Genomic DNA, 14514 nt, shown 5'->3' on the forward strand with positions numbered 1-14514 from the left:
AAACAAGGATGGGGCAAGGGTCACCACTTTGTGAACAAATGCGTGAGAACATTTGTCAACCAGATATTCCAAGGAATTTCACCATATAAGGTCCATAATATCATCAAAAGGGTCGAAAAATCTGGAGAAATTACTGAACATTGATTGATTGATACTTTTATTAGTAGATTGCGCAGTTCAGTAAATATTCCGTACAATTGACCACTAAATGGTAACACCCGAATAAGTTTTTCAACTTGTTTAAGTCGGGGTCCCGTTAATCAATTCATGGTACAAATATATACTATCAGCATAATACAGTCTTCACACAGATTAATCATCATAGTATGTACATTGAATTATTTACATTATTTACAATCCGGGGGGTGGGATGAGGAAATTTGGTTGATATCGGTACTTCAGTCATCAACAATTGCATCAACAGAGAAATGTGGACATTGAAACAGTGTAGGTCTTATTTAGTAGGATATGTACAGCCAGCGGAGAACATAGTGAGTTCAGATAACATAAGAACTAGTATATACACTAGAAGTACATTTGATTATTTACATTAGGTTGTTTATAATCCGGGGATATGGGATGTGAAGGGAGGAGGGTAAATATAAGCGATGATATTATGGACTTTCGATCCTCTAGGTGGTACTGCATCAAAAAGCAACATCACAGTGTAAAGGATATCACAACATGGGCTCAGAAACACTTCAGAAAACCACTGTCAGTAACTATAGTGAGTCTCTTCATCTGTAAGTGCAAGTTAAAACTCGACTATGCAAAGCGAAAGCCATTTATCAACGACACCCAGAAAAGCTGCTGGCTTAGTTGGGCCCGAGCTCATCTATGATGGACTGATGCAAAGTGGAAAAGCATTCTGTGGTCTAACGAGTCCACATTTCAAATTGTTTTTGGAAACTGTGGACGTTGTGTCCTCCGGACCAAAGACGAAAAGAACCACCTGGATTGTTATAACGCAAAGTTCAAAAGCCAGCATCTGTGATGGTATGGGGTTGTATTAGTGCCTAAGGCATGGGTAACTTACACATCTGTGAAGGCACCATTAATGCTGAATGGTCCATACAGGTTTTGTAGCAACATACTATGTTGCCATCCAAGCAACATCATCATGGACACCCCTGGTTATTTCAGCAAGACCATGCCAAGGCACGTGTTACAACAGCGTGGCTTCATAGTAAAACAGTTCCGGTACTAGACTGGCCTGCATGTAGTCCAGACTCCCATTGAAAATGTGTCGCGCATCATGAAACGTCAAATACCACAACGGATACCCCGGAATGGTGAACAACTTAAGCTGTACATCAAGCAATGGGAAAAAAATCCACTTACAAAATTGATCTCCTAAGTTCCCAAACGTTTACGGAGTGTTGTTAAAAGGAAAGGCCATGTAACACAGTGGAAAAATGCCCCTGTGCCAATTTTTTTGCAATATGTTGCTGCCATTAAATTCTAAGTTAGTGAGTTGCAAAAAAAAAAAAAAAAAAGAAGTTTCTCAGTTTTAACATTATACATCTTGTCTTTGCAGTCTATTCAATTGAATATGAGTTGAAAAAGATTTGCAAATCATTGTATTCTGTTTTTATTTACCATTTACACAACATGCAAACTTTACTTGTTTTGGATTTTGTAATACCTGAATATAATCCTAATAAGAACATAACACCTTAATATAATCATCTTAAGAACATAATAATACCTGAATATATTTATCTTAAGAACATAATACCTGAATATAATCATATTAAGTACATAATACCTGAATATGGTCATACTGCTGATTTCTTTGCCATGTTCGATGCTTGTGAGGAAGCCCTTATATGGTCCTTGAGCACCCTCCAATGATAAGCCACTGACTGGAGGCAAATACAGGGAACAACTTTTATTTTCAAAACAAAACACACAAAAAAAATGTTCACATGTTGTCTTCGTCCGAGTCGTCGTCCTCCTCCAGCGAGTCCTGAAAGACACGATGGCGCGTTACATGTGTGTTAGTGTGTGTGTATACGTTTGTTTGTGTGTGTGTGTGTGTGTGTGTGTGTGTGTGTGTGTGTGTGTGTGAACACCTTGGCGTATTTCTCTGCCTCCTCTCGGACGTCTTTTGGCACCAGCACATGGCGTCCATTTGTGACTGTCGGGACACAAGAGAAAGAGTGCTGGGTCACCACGGCGACCGGGGCAAATGACAGTGAGCGTGGTCAGGTTGGCGACCATGGTTATTAGTTGAGGTAATGTTCTTACCTTCTCCCACCCAGCTGAGCTCCAATTCAAAGGCTTTGTCCTTCACCTCGTCGTGGACGATGTAGATTCTGCAAACACATGTTAGGATCATCATCACTCATGCTAACTTCTTTACATCACTTTTCTCTTTTTGGTGCTATATGGCCAGTGTGTTAACTGCTAGCATTTCAGCTTGGCTCCTCAACATAATTGAATTGCATTTACTTCTCTATATAGTCTTGGTTTAGCAGCCTGTAGTTACTTTTAATCAACATGCCACTTTTTGGCTAATTGTGCTAATATTTTTGTGACTTGACGCTATTTGGCTAGTGTGCGGTTAGCATTTCAGTTTGGCTATTGCTCTTCAGTATTGACCCAAAAGGTTTTTTTCTAGTTTATTGATACTAATCTATGGATTGCACTGATCTTACAGGTAATACTAGCAAAATGAGCCCAGCCTCCTTTGTCAGTCTGTGGCCCTTAGTGGAAAGAATTGGGGCCCCCATTCTAAATTGAGTCCAAAATTAAGCAAAGAAGTTTGATGAGAAAGGTGAGAAACAAGTCTGAAATGCAGGATGGATTTGGGCATTGTATTAGTCAAAAGGCCAAAGTTGAAATGGAGCAAGACTTTTTAGGACTCACATTTTGGCAACCTCTTTAACCAGCTCTCTGCACGTCATCTCCCGCATCTGCAACACACACACAATTAGGACTAGGCGATATATCGATATATCGCGGGTTTGTCTCTGTGCGATACAGAAAATGACTATCGTGATATTCGAGTATATGTTCTCACACAGTAGCTTTTAAGCTGCTGCATGCGTTTCTTCCTCTGTCTTATCTCTCCTTCACATAGACACTTGAAACAAGCGCACTTTCTTACATAAGTCACGCGTGCAACGGCATGGGTAACATTAGCTGTAATGCTAACGGTGCGTTGCGGGTGGTAATACGAGAGGGAGAGAAGGTACGAATCTGGTAACAAATGGAGGAATAATTAATTCCCAAGAAAAACAGCTTGGGGTCCATCGGAGTCCAATTCGAACCATTATGCGGCAAAAGCGTTGCTACAAAAAGTAGCAGCACTGCTATTTTGTAGCATCATTTGAAAAGTCACCCGCTAGAGAATGAAGAGTGCTTGAAATTGCATGTCAACATCTCTGTTCGGTGCCACACCCACAAAATGCAGAAACAACAATTTCCAGATCAACACTATGAAAAAAAACGTCAATAACAGAAGGAGATAACGTCGGCAGGAACCTACCACAGAAGGAAGGACATATACTATTGGATTTCCTATTATTCAGCTCATTCATATTTGACATTTTTTGAAATATCCTGTATGACATCATGCACAAAAGTGCACTTTGTTTTTAGCTATTGTAGTGGCATTCTGTACAAAAAGTGCACTTTGATTCAGTGTTGTTTTGATGTCATCTTAGTGACATCATGCACAAAAGTGCACTAATAGCTTGCTTTAAAATGTCTCTGAGAATCTTGTACTTTCTGTTTTGGAAATGACATGAATGTTTGTGCCACTGCTTAATAATTGTTTAATAAGTACCGTTCGGGTCAATTGACTTAGTTGTGATTTTCCTCTTTGCATGAAAGTTTAAAATGAGCATATATTAATGCAGTATGAACAAGAATGTTGTAATGTAGACACATAGAATCATCATACTGCTGTGATTATATGCATCAAGTGTTCAGTCAAGGCTAAGGCAAAATATCGCAATATATATCGTGCATTGCTACATGGCCCAAAAATAGAGATTAATAAAGGGCCAAAAATAGACATATTAATGAAGGGCCGTATCGCCCAGCCCTACACACAATAGATGTAAGATCAAACTAAAGGCAGCACACTGCCCCCCTTCAAAATAACACAACACACATCTGCTCTGATTGTGCCAACCAAATCAATTATTATGATTCCACCATTGGTGAGTTATTTAAAAGGTACATATTGCATGGCTGACGTGTAGTTATTTAACATATGTGCTTCCCAACATTCACAACTGGCCATGTTTTTCAGCGTTGTGGCGCAGACCCACTTCCACCCGCAAAAACACCAGTGACAACCTCACGAGTGTGGACACATTTTATAATGGACATGTGTCCACAGGGTGGACTAATGGTTACAGTCTATACTCAAAATAAAACACTTATTGATCCATTGACAATTATTTATAAAATACTGCACAGACTTCATGTATTGCACCAATATATGTGAGCATTTCACTAGACGAAATATTTGATTACATTTAAAGAATCTAAATGATGGATTCTGATACTTGGCGCCCTCTTAGACGTATGTTCACTTCTTCCATTATATTAGAAGCATATTTTAGCTATTGTTTGTTTGAACCTACAAATCATGAATTTTAAAACTTGATGCCATCATGGATGTATGCTTACTCATCCCATGTTACCATGCTTAAATTTTAGCTATTATTGTTTGTTTAAACCTACAATTCATTAATTTTGATACTTGATGCCATCTTAGGAGTATACTTTTAACATGAAAAGATCTCTAAAAAAATACAGTATGCTAACCGTTCTCAGTATAACAGGCTAAAGCCAGCACGCTAATTTAGCATTTAGCTTCAATCGACGCCGGCCCTCAGCTTCAGAGCACAGATAGCTGGCCCATCAAATTTACTGCCAAACTTTTCAAGGTTTCATTGATTGTTGTTTTTAACTTTTAGTTTTATATGTTATTTCAAGTTGTGTTGGTACAATCATGTCTTCTAATTCATGAACAATCCTGATTACAAAATCAATCCAAATCATTGTGATCATTTTTCCTTTAACCGTTCAGCACGCACGCACACACATGTATACATACATATATATATATATACACATATACATTTATCTATATATACGCACAGACACACATATACACACACACACATACATACATACATTTAATATAAACACACACAGTCACCTGTAATTTCTCAATTTCTGTCTTGGCAGCTTGTTTGGCTTTTCCGATGGCACACCCCCAGTAGCCCTAAAGTGACACACAGACACACACACACACAAGGTTAAAGATGAGGATGTTGGTGGTTGTGTAAGTTGACATGTACACTTTGGTCAGACAGCCAAGAGAAAAGTTACATCAAATGACATCAGCTCTCAAGCGAAACCTTCTCAGCATCATCACGCCATTGTGTGTGTGTGTGTGTGTGTGTGTGTGTGTGTGATTGTCTATGTGTGTGTCCAGGACTCACATAAGAGACGCCGGAAGGGTCGACCATGTAGAGCTGCGGGCCGTCGTCTTTGTCGTGGGAGCCCAGGATGAAGCTGTGGGCGACAAAAGGTGTGACCAGGCGGCAACAGGTGTGACCAGGAGGGAACAGGGGGCACCAGAAAGCCTCACCTGCAGCCAAAGGGTCGCACGGCGCTGTATAGGGTGTAGGCGTGCACGTACATGGCCACACGCTCCGACAGGTGCTGTGTGGCGACAGGAAGCAGCGTGAGCAGTGGGCGTTACCACTCTGCAACAGCTTACCTTGAGGGGAATGTCGTGTCCGTAGTTGGACCTGAAGTTGGACGCCTCCTCTCGGGCCACTTCCGCCAACGAGCGCGCATCAGCCAGGAGACCCGCCACTGCCTGGGGGTGTATCAGACGGTTACAAGCTTGTTGCTGTTCCGCCCCTTCCTCTGTGTGATTACCATGCCGACGTGTCTGTCGATGTTGAAGATGCGCTTGTTGGAGCCCTCCTCGTACAGTTTGGACAATACCAGCTTCTCCACGCCAAACACCACACCGTCTTTACAGCGGATTCCGATGGCTGTGCTGGACACATGGACACACACACGGAGACACACACACACACACTTAAAGAGGACATCCAAGCGGGGAGTAGTCGCAGCAACAACCAACCTGCTGTTTTCCACAGCCTTGATGGCGTATTCCACCTGGAAGACTCGGCCGTCAGGTGAGAAAGTGGACGCTGACAGGTCGTACTAGAAGACATGCCCGCAGGAAGTTTACATGCTCCATCTTCCACTCATTCACTTTGCTATTCTCTTGGCTCTTATGCCAGGAATTCTATGGTTAAAAAAAAAACTGCAGCTTGATTGTACCGGCGAAATCTACTGACGGTGCGATATCAACATACTGTATATAATACCAACACATATGACGCAAATAACAAACGATGTCAACATATATGTCGCAAGTAACAAACGATATCAACATTTATATCACAGTTAACAAACACTATCAACGTATGCATCGCAATCAACAAACTATCAAAATATATATTGCAATTCTCAATGCTTCATCCCAAGTGCAGGACTAATAGACTAAAAAACTGCTTTGTTCCACACGCCAACAGACTGTACTAATAGACTAAAAATACTACTTTGTTCCACACGCCAACAGACTGTACAACTCCTCTCTGGGGGTGAGGGGTAATAGATGACCGGGGATGCAAAACAATAACAATACTGAAATAAAATAAAACAAAACACAGTGCAATTAACAGTGCTATAACAGTGCAACACATTTTCATAACTTGTCACTACTGCATAGTTTCTCTTGTTATATTTTTATTATTATTGTTGCTTTTTATTTGTTATTCTTATTGTATGGTTTCCATTTTATTTCCATTTAAACACCCATTATTTCCTTTTTTTTTTCTTCAATCTCAATTTTGTACACTGCTGCTGGAATTTAAATTTTCCTGAGGGAAAGTACTATCCATCTTTCTAATTGCCAGACAATATCAACATATCGCGATTAACAAACAATGTCAACATATATATCGCAATTAACACAAATATCAATAAAACATGACCATTTTTCATTAAATCCTTTTGAGCTGGGCAATAAAAGGATTACATATCGTGGCAAGAGACATTGTGTCAATAAAACATTACAATTTTTTTTAAATGATGGTTGATAAGAACAACATCAATATATTTATACCACAATAGACACATACTATCAATAACACATTATACACTTTTTAAGAATCCTTATAGGGCTGGGTGATAAAACGCTATCGATATAAATTGTGGTAAGACACATAAGATGAACAAAACAGTACATACTTTTTTAAAAGCCTATATAGCTGGGTGATAAAACGATATCAATATATTTATATCGCAATAGACACGTAATATCAGTAACGCAATACCATTTTTTAAATATCCTTACAGGGCCGGGTAATAAAACGATATCAATGTATATTGCGATGGCCTAGGGTTGTCCCGATACGATTTTGGTATCGGCACCATGATATCGATTTAATTTAAAAGGGGTAGACAATGTATATACCAACAGACACATAATCTATATTAATATATTTTTAAAAGCACTCTGGGCGGGGAAATAAAAGATATCAATATTTATCACAATAGACTCGCTTTCACTATCAACAAAAAATAAAACGTTCAATAATTTTGTTCCCTTCTTGGTGGGAAGCATGGTTGGTTGCATGAACAAAAGCAGGAAGTGATCGCTGATCAATGGAAGTGACACGCTAACAGCCAATCAGATAAGAGTATCAACTTGCACGTTTGGTTGTCTGGCAGTTGATTATGTCAATAGAGCGAGAAGAGAAAGTCAAAATGAGTGCTGCAGAAAGCAAAAAAATTGTCAGTTTTTTTGTTCTTTTTTCAAAAGGACCGTAGTCGGACCAATGTGGTCTGTGAATGACGCAAGGCAAAAGCGTTAATGCCATACCACCTAGCTCACCGTTCAGAACTGTAACTTCCGGTCTCTAAACCTGCAGAATAGTTGTTCTCAGGTTTTTCTATGTTTACATTTTCCCACTCTGCACTGTTATCTTACATTTACCGTATTTCCTTGAATTGCCACCGGTGCGCTAATTATTTTAAAACCTCTTCTCACTCCTGCGCTTACCAAAGGCATGCGGTAAAAGTAAGCATGCGCTAATTATTTTTAAAACCTCTTCTCACTTACCAAAGGCATGCAGCAAAAATATGAATGTGATGTAAGGTTGGACCTTAAATCCTAATAAATAGCTCTTAATCTTCTTCCCTTTATGCAATTTCTAATTACCGGTATTGAAATCAGCCTCCTCCATTTTGAAATTCAAGGCAGGCGCATACATTATGCCCTGCGGCAATTCAAGGAAATACGGTAGTTGAACATTTCTTACACATTACTTATTTGTGTACCTTCATTTTAAGAGCTTGTGAAGCGTTAATGTGATTTTACTATTTTGTTTTCCATGTTTGTGTTGACATTTCCGTCCTGCTTTGATAGCCGAGAGATCACAATCACAGGACGGTTACATTTGAAAAAAATATATATTTTTCACGGTTAATAAACATAACAAAGATATCGTGATAGTTTTCAGCCATATCGCCCAGCCCCGGTGTGAGTCATGTTTTCTTCCTACAGTGCTGAAATGTTTTCACCAGAATTAAATAAAACAAAATAGATTGAAATAATACCTTTGTTCACTCAACTACATTAGGTTATACACAACCAAGTAGCTTTCAGTTTCTGATTAGCATCAAGGTGCTAACCGGCCTCGCTGTGACTCAGCATGCTAGCTAGCTGGCTAGCTAGATGAATGGACGCCACTAACACTTGCAAACGGACAATTTTCGAAGAGGTGAGACAAAACCAGAAAGCTGTGTCTAAAGTACAGAGCCCGAAAGAGACAAATACTCACCCCGGTCCCTATGGAGCTCATTTTAACTAAACGTCTGCGCGCAGCGTGAAAGCAACGCAGGTAGAGGAGCCGCCGATCATTAATCTGTTCCGCCAGTAAGGGTCACGTGGTCATTTCCGGTTACGCCTTCAAAATAAAGGCTCATTACGCTATGGAGATACACAAACGAAATAAATGTATGGATTTTTTCAGCAACAAATAATAAAACATTACTAACATTTCCTGCTTTCAATGACTTAATAGTTTTAGGAATATTGTGGCGGGCACTAGGACCATGCTCACACCCAGCAGAAGGGGTGTGGTTTGTTCTCCTTGGAGACACTTTAAAAGTGCATGTTGTGTTGTGTTTGTCAGTATTCTCATGTTGGCAGTCTGCAATACAGACCTGAAGGAAATAACCCTGTGTTTCTTGCATTTGCCACGATATACATTCATGATGATGTTCCTCTGTTGTGGTTGACGATGAGCAGGAAATCTAATTAAGTAGTTGATTGTGGTCTATGTCTTTTCAGATGACTTGTCAGGCCAATCCTTGCTCAGAAGTATCTGCCACATATAGGATACTTGAAGTCACTTGTGCCAGTTAGAGCAGAGGTACTTGACACTGTCAGCCTCCGGAGCTCACATTTTCTCTTGCATGCTTCAATGCGAGTATTCTCAGCATTCCTGGTCCCAACCGAGATTGCCGTACGCCATACAGAACGATAGTCTTCCAGCTCCTCCCATGTCTCTGTGTTGATGTTGAGCGTCTGAAGGTTAGCTTTAAAGCAGTCCTTAAAGCGTTTGCGCTGCCCACCTACAAACCTGGTGCCACAAGACAGTTTCCTGTACAAAAGTTGTTGGGTATCCTTGTATCTGGCATTCTGTAGACATGACCAGTCCAACGGGCTTGAAAGTGCTGAAGAAGAATGTATAGTGATGAGAGCTTGGCACGAGAAATAACTTTAGTTTCTGGCACTTTATCCTGCAGTCTACTTCATCGTCGATGTGTATCACATGAGACAGGGTACTTACCAGCTATGTAAACTTGTCTACCGTTTTGAGGTGTTCTCCTTTGACCTGAATTGAAGGTTCAACATACTGCGGGTTGATGGAGGACCTCAGTCTTCTGTGTGCTTATTGTTTGGCTGAAGTTGTCATCAACCCTTGAGAACTGGTTGACACTGTGTTGCATATCTGGTTTCAGTAGTTGAATGGTGCAGTCATCTGCAAAGAGTTTGCTTGACCTGTGTAACAGCCTTGAGTCACCGAAGGTTGAATACCTTGCCATCTGTTCGATATCTGAGGCGCAGCCCGGTATTCTCTGTAGCAAAGGCTTCTGTCAGCATTGCTGAACACATCAAGATAAACAGGGTATGGGCTAACACACAGCCCTGGTTGACTCCGTTGCTCACAAGGAGTCTTTGGATGCTTCTCCATCGTCAAGGACTATCATGCCTTCATGAAACTGGCGAACCATCTCTGTGAAGTGCTCTGGGCATCCAAACTTTGCCATTATCTTCCACAAACCATGCCTGCTCACAGTGTCAAAGGCCTTTGTCAGGTCTACAAAGGTTGTGTACAGATCTTGGTTCTGCTCTTGACACTTTTCTTGCAGCTGAGGCGACACAAAGACCATGTCAACAGATCCTCTTCCAGCCCGAAAACCACACTGACTCTATGGCAATAAACCATTTTCCAGATGCACGATCAAATGATTCAACAGGATTCTTGCCAAGATCTTGCCCGTTATATAAAGGGGGGATATGTCTCTGTGGTTGTTGCAGTCCTGTCGGTTACTCTTTCTCTTGTACTAGTGCACAATGGATGCATCTTTGTATTCCTGAGGTAGAGAACCCTGACTCCAGAAGGACACAAACCGCTCTTGAAGTTTCTGTTTCAGTGATTCTCTTTCAGCTTTGTAGATTTCGGCTGGGATAGCATCTGAACAGGGAAATTTTCCACAAGAAAGCTGTCTGATGGCCTTTACGATCTCTTGCATAGTGGGTTCAAAATCCATGGTTTAATTTGTCTGTACTTGTGGAAGCCGATTTATAGCCTTGTCATTTATAGATGATGGCCGATTGAGGACGATTTCAAAATGTTCTGCCCATCTTTCGAGACTCTCCTCATGGTCGGTGATTAGTGCTGAGCCGTCAGAACTCAGAAGAGGTGATGTTCTAGAAGCTTGAGTATCATAGACTGCTTTCAGAGACTCGAAGCGTTTGGTGTTGTTCATGTCTGCAAATCTCTGAATTTCTGCTTCTTTGTCCCTGAGCCATCTTGCTTATTTCGTAAATTTGTTTGGTGTTTCAAAATGCGTCTTTCTTAGATGATGACTGTGGATTTTGGATATAGGCTTGTTGAAGGTGGTTCTTTTCCTTCAACATGGCGCTAATTTACTCATGGTTCTCATCAAACCAATCGTGGTGCTTACGTTCTGTTGGACCAAGAATCTCGAGCGATGAAGCATAGATAGTGTCTCTGAACTTTGACCAGTTATTTTCTACAGAGTTATGCTCAAAGTTCAAGTCGTTGAGCTTTGTATGGAGGTAATCGGCAAGTTCAGTGGCTTTTTTCCTCGTTCTTGAGTTTTCACACATTGATGCGCTTCTGGGTTTTCTTCCAATTGTGGTCGGCGTTTGGCAGCCATCTGCAAGTCAAGTTTGGAGATGACAAGTCTGTGATCTATCCAGCTTTCAGCGCCGCACATAGCCTTTGATACTTTGACATCACTTCTGTCATCCATTTTGGTTATTATTTAATCTATCACAGTGGTTCTCAACCTTTTTTCAGTGATGTACCCCCTGTGAACATTTTTTTAATTCAAGTACCCCCTAATCAAAGCAAAGCATTTTTGGTTGAATAAAAGAGATAAAGAATTAAAATAAAGAACAATGTCATCAGCTGTCTTAACAGTGCAAAATATTGCTCATTTGTAGCGGTCTTTCTTGAACTATTTGGACAAAAATATATAAAAATAACTAAAAACTTGTTGAAAATAAACAAGTGATTCAATTATAAATAAAGATTTCTACACATAGAAGTAATCATCAACTTAAAGTGCCCTCTTTGGGGATTGTAATAGAGATCCATCTGGATTCATCAACTTCATTCTAAACATTTCTTCACAAAAAAAGAAATCTTTAACATCAATATTTATGGAACATGTCCACAAAAAAATTAGCTGTCAACACTGAATATTGCATTGTTGTATTTCTTTTCACAGTTCATGAACTTACATTCATATTTTGTTGAAGTGTTATTCAATAAATATATTTATTAAGGATTTTTACATTGTTGCTATTTTTAGAAGTTTTTTTTTTTTTTTTAAATCTGACGTACCCCTTGGCGTACCTTCAAGTACTCCCAGGGGTACGCGTACCCCCATTTGAGAAACACTGATCTATCAGATGCCAATGTTTCGACCCGGGGTGCATCAGGTGGTTTTGTTGTGATTAGCCTGGCAAAAGTTTGTGTTCGTGATGATTAAATTGTGAGCTGTGCAATTACAGTATATAGGCTCTGATTGCCTATACTGCCTTCCCAGGTTTGACAGTATGTGGCGACTCGGGCGTTGATATCTCTCAGAATAAAGAGTTTGTCGCTGTGTGGGACACTAGAGATGAGGTTGTCCAACTCCTGGTAACACTTGTCTTTAACCTTGTCCAGATTGGTTATTGTTGAAGCATAACAACTGATAACAGTATCTTGTTTTGTCCTTTCCAAAAGGAAATCACGTTGTCATGAGCCTGTCATTTACACATTTTGGAAGGTCTTGTGATGTTACGGTTGGTCCTGACTGCGAATCCAACACCGGCTTCACAACGTTCATCGGTGTTGCGGCCACACCAGAAGAAGATATAACCAGATTTGGCTTTGATTAGTTGGCCTTCTTTAGCCAGTCAAATGTGTCTCGGAAAATGCCGCAATATCCACATTGTACCTGTCTCAGTCTGTTGCAACAAGTGTTGTATGCTTGGAAGGTCTGTCTGCATTCGGGTTGTCTAAGAGGGTACGTACATTCCATGTTCCGAGGGTGAGTAAAGTCAAGTTTTTGTTTCTCAACGTTTTTTGACCGCTGTAGAACGGGACCCCTGCTAGAAACGTAATCTAGCCCGGGATGATTGAAGCAGGCAATGTTTTAGGTCACATAAAGCATGCTTACCTTAACTAAAGCTAAATATTACTAAAATCTCATCCGCATCAACAAAAACGATCCTAAATATGTTTAGTACAGTAGCATCGCTAACCCAACCAGGGACTCCTCCCAATAGCTCCACCCACTCAGCAGATGACTTTTCATAAAAAAATTGAACTCATTAGAAAGGAGACTAAAGACAATGCATCCCAGCTACAACTGGGTTCTATTAAGACAGATACGACTATATATACGACGGATACTGACCTCCAAAATAGTTTCTCTCTTTTTGATGAAATAACATTAGGGGAAGTGCTACGCGTGTAAATTGGACAAAACAAACATGTTTACTTGACCCACTTCCTGGGAAACTTATCAAGGAGCTTTTTGTATTATTAGGTCCATCAATGCTAAATATTATAAACTTATCACTTTCCTCTGGCACTGTTCCCCTAGCATTCAAAAAAGACCTAACCTCGATCCTGATCTCATGTTAAACTACCGGCAGGGGTCACACCTTCCATTTATTTCAAAAATCATCTAAAAAATTTTTGCTCAGCAGCTTTAATGAACACTGCCGCTATCGATACCGCCGATCATAATATTTTATCAGAGCGTATCAAAACACATATCGGTATGTCAGCCTTAGCCTTATCTTACTGACAGGATACAGTGCATCTCCCATAACAATGTAACATCGGACTATGTTAAGGTAATGTGTGGAAATCCCCAGGGTTCGGTTCTTGGCCCTGCACGCTTCAGCGTCTACATGTTGCCGCCAGGTGACATCATACACAAAGACGGTGTTTGCTTTTACTGTTATGCTGATGACACCCAACTCTACATCCACCTAAAGCTGACCAACATACCAGATTGTAGTCAGCTGGAGGCGTGTCTTAATGAAATTAAACAATGCATGTCCGCTAATTAACGGCAAGAAAACGGAAATGCTGATTATCGGTCCTGCTAGACACCGACACCTATTTAATAATACCACCTTAACATTTGACAACCAAACAATTACACCAGGCGATTCGGTAACGAATCTTGGTTTTTTTTTTCAACCATACTGTCTCGTTTGAGTCACACATCAAGAGTGTTACTAAAACGACCTTATTTCATATCCGTAATATCGCTAAATTTTCTTCTATTTTGTCCACAAGTGGCGCTAAGATCATTATTCATGCATTCATTACGTCTTGTCTCGATTACTGTAACGTATTATTTTCAGGTCTCCTTATGTCTAGCAATTAAAGATTGCAGTTGGTACAAAATTCGGCAGCTAGACTTTTGACAAGAACAAGAACGTTTGCTCATATTATGCCTACACTGGCTCACCTGCACAGGCTTCCTGTGCACTTAGGTGACTTTAAGGTTTTACTACTTACGTATAAAATACTACACGGTCTAGCTTCATCCTATCTTGCCGATTGTATTGTGCCATATGTCCCTAAATGTAATGTGCGTTCAAAGAACTCCAGCTTATTAGTGATTCCCAGA

General features: G+C 40.2%; 1 protein-coding gene and 1 non-coding gene across 2 annotated transcripts; both read right to left on the reverse strand.

The window, feature by feature from the left end:
- Positions 1-1876: 1876 nt before the first annotated feature.
- On the reverse strand, positions 1877-9052 carry psma3 (proteasome 20S subunit alpha 3). Its single transcript, XM_061894942.1, has 11 exons — positions 8895-9052; positions 6125-6207; positions 5914-6037; positions 5750-5851; positions 5618-5691; positions 5469-5541; positions 5183-5248; positions 2872-2918; positions 2251-2318; positions 2076-2140; positions 1877-1969 (listed from the first exon to the last, which is right to left on the reverse strand). The coding sequence occupies exons 1-11, from the start codon at positions 8913-8915 to the stop codon at positions 1925-1927; spliced, it is 768 nt and encodes a 255-aa protein (XP_061750926.1). The 5' UTR covers positions 8916-9052; the 3' UTR covers positions 1877-1924.
- Positions 5328-5406, reverse strand: LOC133550252 (small nucleolar RNA SNORD53/SNORD92). Its single transcript, XR_009806266.1, has one exon. It is a non-coding gene; the product is annotated as a small nucleolar RNA SNORD53/SNORD92 (small nucleolar RNA).
- Positions 9053-14514: the final 5462 nt, after the last annotated feature.

The sequence above is a fragment of the Nerophis ophidion genome, linkage group LG03 (assembly GCF_033978795.1).
Source record: "Nerophis ophidion isolate RoL-2023_Sa linkage group LG03, RoL_Noph_v1.0, whole genome shotgun sequence".
Classification (NCBI taxonomy): domain Eukaryota; kingdom Metazoa; phylum Chordata; class Actinopteri; order Syngnathiformes; family Syngnathidae; genus Nerophis; species Nerophis ophidion.

Excerpts from the sequence above, each read along its gene's own strand:
- psma3 (XM_061894942.1), bottom strand. The coding sequence starts at position 8,915 with ATGAGCTCCATAGGGACCGGG. Across the intron at positions 5,692-5,749 it reads GACACGACATTCCCCTCAAG|CACCTGTCGGAGCGTGTGGC; the intron begins GTAAGCTGTTGC and ends GTCGCCACACAG. Across the intron at positions 1,970-2,075 it reads AGGCAGAGAAATACGCCAAG|GACTCGCTGGAGGAGGACGA; the intron begins GTGTTCACACAC and ends CGTGTCTTTCAG.